The 5723-nt window shown below is 29.8% G+C and overlaps 1 protein-coding gene across 1 annotated transcript; it reads left to right on the top strand.

Moving 5' to 3' along the window:
* Positions 1-1913: 1913 nt before the first annotated feature.
* LOC139898740 (universal stress protein PHOS32-like) lies at positions 1914-5486 on the top strand. Its single transcript, XM_071881508.1, has 4 exons — positions 1914-2203; positions 2312-2421; positions 2533-2651; positions 5230-5486. The coding sequence occupies exons 1-4, from the start codon at positions 2029-2031 to the stop codon at positions 5321-5323; spliced, it is 498 nt and encodes a 165-aa protein (XP_071737609.1). The 5' UTR covers positions 1914-2028; the 3' UTR covers positions 5324-5486.
* The last annotated feature ends 237 nt before the right edge of the window (positions 5487-5723 follow it).

The raw sequence follows: 5723 nt of genomic DNA, 5'->3' as shown, positions 1-5723 counted from the left end.
ATTTAATATATATATATATATATATATATATATATATATATATATATATATATATATATATATATATATATATATATATATATTGTATACATAAACAAAAATAATAAAGTTTGATGGGAATGTGCAACAGAATTCAATTCTATGAGTGATTTTGTATATCACACTTAATTATTTTATATCTTAATTCACATATTTACTTTTAATGTTTAATTATATTTTTATTATTTCCAATTATTATTATCTATATATATACTTACCTTTATTTATATATCTATATTTATTTTCAAACAATTGTTCGTGAATCGTCGGGACAGTCAAAGGTCAAATTAAACACAGTTCAAAGTTTTTGAGACTCAACTTAACAGACTTTTCTTATTGTGTCAAAAACATTAAATCGTATCAAGAGTTTGATTTAAAATTAGTCGAAATTTTCCGGGTCGTGACAGTTTGTACGAAATCTCGTGGTCTAATACTACTACTAAATACTTAAACCTGTAGATTTACTAAACATTATTTGTTGACCGTTTTGCATGTTTTATCTCATGTCCATTGACGAATAGATTCCGCTATAACTAGAGGTTTATGTCATATGTTGGGAGTTCTTCATGTTTATTTAAAGACTCTATTTTTATCATTCGCATTTGAAAACTGTTTATTTCGTTAAACACTGTTACTTATTTACTACGGTATTTTTGGTATTTTGTTACTGGTGAAGACTTATGTTTTAAGTCAAACTTTTTACCAATAAATGCGAATACGTTTGGGAAACGTCTCATTTAGAGGGCGTAACTGTTATTGTGGGATCCGATGATTAACGTACCGTCAGATGGGAATTTGACGGGGTGTTATACCTTACCAGATTTACATGGATGCCTTAAAACACATCATTCGTTATCTTCAAGGCACTCTTTATCTTGACTTACATATCGCATGCACACCATCTCATTCTCTCGTGGCGTATACAGATGTGGATTGGGCATGATGCCCGGACACTCGACATTCTACTTCTGGTTATTGCGCTTATCTTGGTGATAATCTTATCTCGTGGTCGTAAAAACGACAACCTACTATATGTAGGTTTAGTGCCAGAACAGAATATAGAGGAGTGGCTAATGTGGTTGTCGAATGTTGTTGGGTTCGCAATCTTCTTCTAAAGCTTCACCGACCATTGTCTAAAGCAACACCTGTTTTCTGAAGTAGTATTAGTGTAGTTTATTTGTCAAAATATCCTGTTCAACATCAACGCACAAAACATATCGAGTTAGATACACTTCGTCCGTGTAAAGGTTGTTCGTGGTTAAGTACATGTGTTACATCTACCTACTCACTTCCAAATTGCTGACATTATTACAAAAGGACTTCCGAAATTATTATTCGATGATTTTCGTTTCAGGCTATGCATTCATCCATCAATTGCTAAGACTGCGGGGGAGTAATAACATTTATAATATCTTAGCCAACAAGTCAATATAGTTTTATAATAGGATTCATTCCTTAAATAACGGAAGTCTTGGTTACCAAGTAATATGACTTGGTTAGGAAGTAATCTTTTGTATAAATATTCATGTTTGATTTATGAGAAAGATACAATTAATATTTTACACTAAATGCTATATTTAGCATTTTTCATTAATTTTTTATTATGCAATAGTTATCTCATATCTCATAAAACTATTAACACCCACCTTAATCCATTAATAAAAATGTACTCCAGTATTTTTTGAACTTTCAAAATTAGTTCAGATATATAAAAAGATTATTACATCCGACCAAATATCGTGGGTTACTCAATCTTGTTCCAAACGGATAAGTAAGAACAATACACGACACACGCGTATCCCGGTCGGATCATCCAAAAACCAAAATCCCAAACCACTTTTATAAAACCGCGTTCTGAACCGGGTTTACGTTTTCAAGTTCCTTACTCCACTCTATAATAACTACCTTGTCCCACCACGCATATATAATTCAAACAAATCATTTGAAACAACACAAAAAAAAATCAAATCTGTTCTTGATCATCCAAAAATGGTGAAAGATCGAAAAGTTGGCATCGCAATGGATTTTTCAAACAGCAGCAAAGCAGCTTTAAAATGGGCAATCGATAATTTAGCCGATCATGGCGATACGTTTTATCTAATTCATGTTAAACCTCACTCCACCGATGAATCCCGGAACCAACTCTGGGAAGCTACCGGTTCTCGTAAGTTTTACTTGATCTATTTATAGGAATATTTTTTTTAGATTAATTATTAATTAGATTAGATGTATATGGTTTAATTGAATTTTAAATAAATATGTTGTTTTTTAGCGTTGATTCCGTTGGTGGAGTTTAGAGAGCCGGAAGTGATGAAGAAATATGATGTGAAAATGGATATTGAAGTTCTTGATATGCTTGATACTATTGTTAGGCAAAAAGAGGTATGAACATTTTATTATTTATAAATATTTGTAATTATTATCTTGTATGTTGAATTTATAGATTAGATAATCAAAGTGTTTTTAAGATGAAGTGTGTTTTGGTTTGATTAGATTCATGTGGTGTCTAAATTGTATTGGGGAGATGCAAGGGAGAAAATTGTTGAATCAATTGAAGAATTGAAATTGGATTCGTTGGTTATGGGAAGCAGAGGACTTACCACTATCAAAAGGTACTCCTCCTTTTACTTTTCACTATTATATTGTTAATGGTAATTATTAGTTAAATAATTAATTAATTATTATTTTTATTTGTACTCTAGGGAGTTCATACCCACAAACTAGGTTTTGATTTATGTACACCTAATTATCTATTTCTATTATACCTTACTTATACTTAAAATAGTAATAATATAAGTTCAGCTTCTTAGATTAAGCTAGGGTATAACTGTAAGTTTTATGAAACAAAGTGTATATGAATCAAAAAATGATGTGTAGGATCATCTCCAGTATGTTAATGACCAATTCATGTAATACTGTAATTGTTAAATACAGAAGTTTTATGATATTATTTTATGTCTCTTAACATAATGATCCATAAAATGATTTACAACCTTTGTTTTGAATGTCATATTTTTATAAACATTGAATAAAATTAATCAAGATTCTTTATGATTAATGATATTTAAATGATGGAACACAAATGTGTTGGGTGTATTCTTTACTTGTGCTTTTTGAAAAAGATCATACTACGTACATTATTCTAACTTACTTTATATTGTTAGACAAAAAGTGTGTCACGTTATTGCTAAAGCCACATGAGTAATTGAGTGTATATTAAGTGACAATCACGGCTGTAAAAGTTAAACTTGGGCGATTAGTCTCCGGAGAAAATTACTCCAGTAGTCATATTTGATTTTCTGTTTCTCCATTATCAGAGTTTTCTTTTTAATCATAGAAAAATTTTCGCCTAAACCCTAGGCGGAGGACGAGAGCGGAAATAGGCATTAACCAATAAAAAAATGACATGTGTCATTTATAACTTCGGCTTTGTGTTTTCTTTTGAATTTTTGTTTAAATTTTGCCTAATGTAACACTTGAGTCTTGAGGCGTCTTAGGCGGATTGAACATTGATTTGTTATTTGATGTAAAAAGCTAATCCTCATAACCTTAACACTTGAGGCGTATTAGACGAATTTCTTTAAAATGAGAGTATATAGATACGATTTGACTTTAAGTCTCAGTTTTTATTATTCCGCCTCATCTGCTTAGGACTTGGGCGGAATTTTTGTCTATAGTTGAAAAAAGAACTCTGACATTGATTGTAATAGAGAGCGAATCGAGTATCACTGTCGGAGTAATTTTTCCTTGGTTTGCGATTAGTCGGCATTTTAAAATAGTTCGACCCAACTAAGTCATAGTAGCTGCTATTGGATCACAATTCAAATTTAAAATGATTTTGAAGTGAAATAATAATATTTAGTGGTTCTTTACCTCTAAAAATCATAAATTCCTAAATCCCTAAAAGTCTAAAAATCATAAATTCCTAAATCCCTAAAAGTATATGGGGTTGTTGGGGGATATGTCAACCTTATGTACTTTTAAAGATTGATTATGTGATTTTTTTTCTCATATGTTGGCCGTGAATGGCGATTTTACCCTTTCTATGCTGGGTTATATAATTATATTTAATCTTAGTGATATACAATTGAAAGGTATTATGTAAAAAGATTATAATAATCGTGTTACGGTACACTATTAAGGTACATGTAGGGATGATCGGATGAGAGATCTCCCTTCCATCCCTAATTTATTGTCCAGTATTCCTTTTTGCGATGTCCCAAATTAATTATTCAATTTCATAAATAGAAAAGAATACAAAACTTAATTTCCATTATGCCCCTAATTTATGTGGATAGGATTAAAGGAGAAACAAAAATAAGAGTAAAACTGGAAATTAAATAGAAAGTACAGTAATTTTATGATATTTCTTTAAATTGTATGTTTTTTTAATCAGTGGACAATTATTATGATATGGGATGGAGGGAGTATTTAATAGAAATGAGTTAGAGTCAAAATTTGTCTGACATCACATTTAGGCTGTTAAAAATTGTAATTTTTTTAGATTTTTCTAACTGACAACTCTAAAGTTAACGTTAAATACATGAAACTATTATTTTATTTTAGTTCAAAAGTGATGATTATTGGATTGTACACAAATTTTATATACCTTATTGACAGCTTGCTGTCGTTAAAAATTTTAATTTTAATTTACCCGACAAATATATGTCGTCGTTTGCTTTATTTTTGGTACATAACCAAAGATAATTAAGAATGTTATCAAATGGCTATTGGTCAATGTACTTTGTAAATTAATTCGTGATAGTGGTATGTAAGATAATGCCTTTCAAAAAAGAAGTTGCAAAACTATAAATTACAGGACGCTCAAAAAGTGACCCATTGTTTAATTGAAGACTCAATTGGGTCCAAACATAAAATAGAAAGAAAAAAAAAAGAAAAAAAAAAAAAAAGAAGAGGTTAGACTTTATAAGTATCAATGTGCCTTTCTATTCTAATAAATAATAATAGGGTTATAACTTATAAGTTTAAGTGGACAATCTCTCTAGTAATAGGGTTAGACATTATAAGTTAAAATGGACAATATATATTCGTGAAATTTGAAGTGTGAGGTATGTTTTTAAATAGATTACGAAATATAAAGTTATAAATGCTTGTGATTGTTCTCTTTTCAAATTTTATGATCTATTCATATAAAAAGTTGCCTAATTGTAAATTTGTGATGAATTACAGGATAATACTAGGAAGTGTTACAAATTATGTGCTGACAGCTGCAACTTGTGCTGTGACAATTGTGAAGGACCCAGAAACCTTTCACAAGCCATGAATAATGTCCTGATATTATTTTGTTTGATTCCGTGACATCTTATCATGTTCTGTGTTTCCTACTTTATGTCGACGTGTGTATTAATCTGGAAGATATTTTATGACTGGCTTGTTAAATTTTAATTGTTATAATAAATAATAAATAAATGTAGTCTCTTTATATATATCTCCTAATTTTATATAGTTGAGCGAAATGATATTTGTTTAACTGATGTACTTATAAATATATTTCAAATTACTGAGTATATTTTCAGGGTGATGTTTTATATTACTCCGTACTATATTTTTTTGTACATTTGTTATGTATGAATGTGCATTAAATTCTATTACTAATAACAGCGAAAGCTATGGATGCCATTTTGCGAATGAAACTGTCGTTTTAGTAATCCTTGGTCAAACAT

Source organism: Rutidosis leptorrhynchoides, chromosome 3 (assembly GCF_046630445.1).
Source record: "Rutidosis leptorrhynchoides isolate AG116_Rl617_1_P2 chromosome 3, CSIRO_AGI_Rlap_v1, whole genome shotgun sequence".
NCBI lineage: Eukaryota > Viridiplantae > Streptophyta > Magnoliopsida > Asterales > Asteraceae > Rutidosis > Rutidosis leptorrhynchoides.
The sequence above is the reverse complement of the archived record's forward strand: the minus strand, read 5'-3'. Positions and strand labels throughout refer to the sequence as shown.

Coding starts and splice junctions, on each gene's coding strand:
- LOC139898740 (XM_071881508.1), top strand. CDS start 2,029: ATGGTGAAAGATCGAAAAGTTGGCATCGCAATGGATTTTTCAAACAGC. Junction 2,204..2,311: donor CTGGGAAGCTACCGGTTCTC/GTAAGTTTTACT, acceptor GTTGTTTTTTAG/CGTTGATTCCGTTGGTGGAG. Junction 2,652..5,229: donor GGACTTACCACTATCAAAAG/GTACTCCTCCTT, acceptor GATGAATTACAG/GATAATACTAGGAAGTGTTA.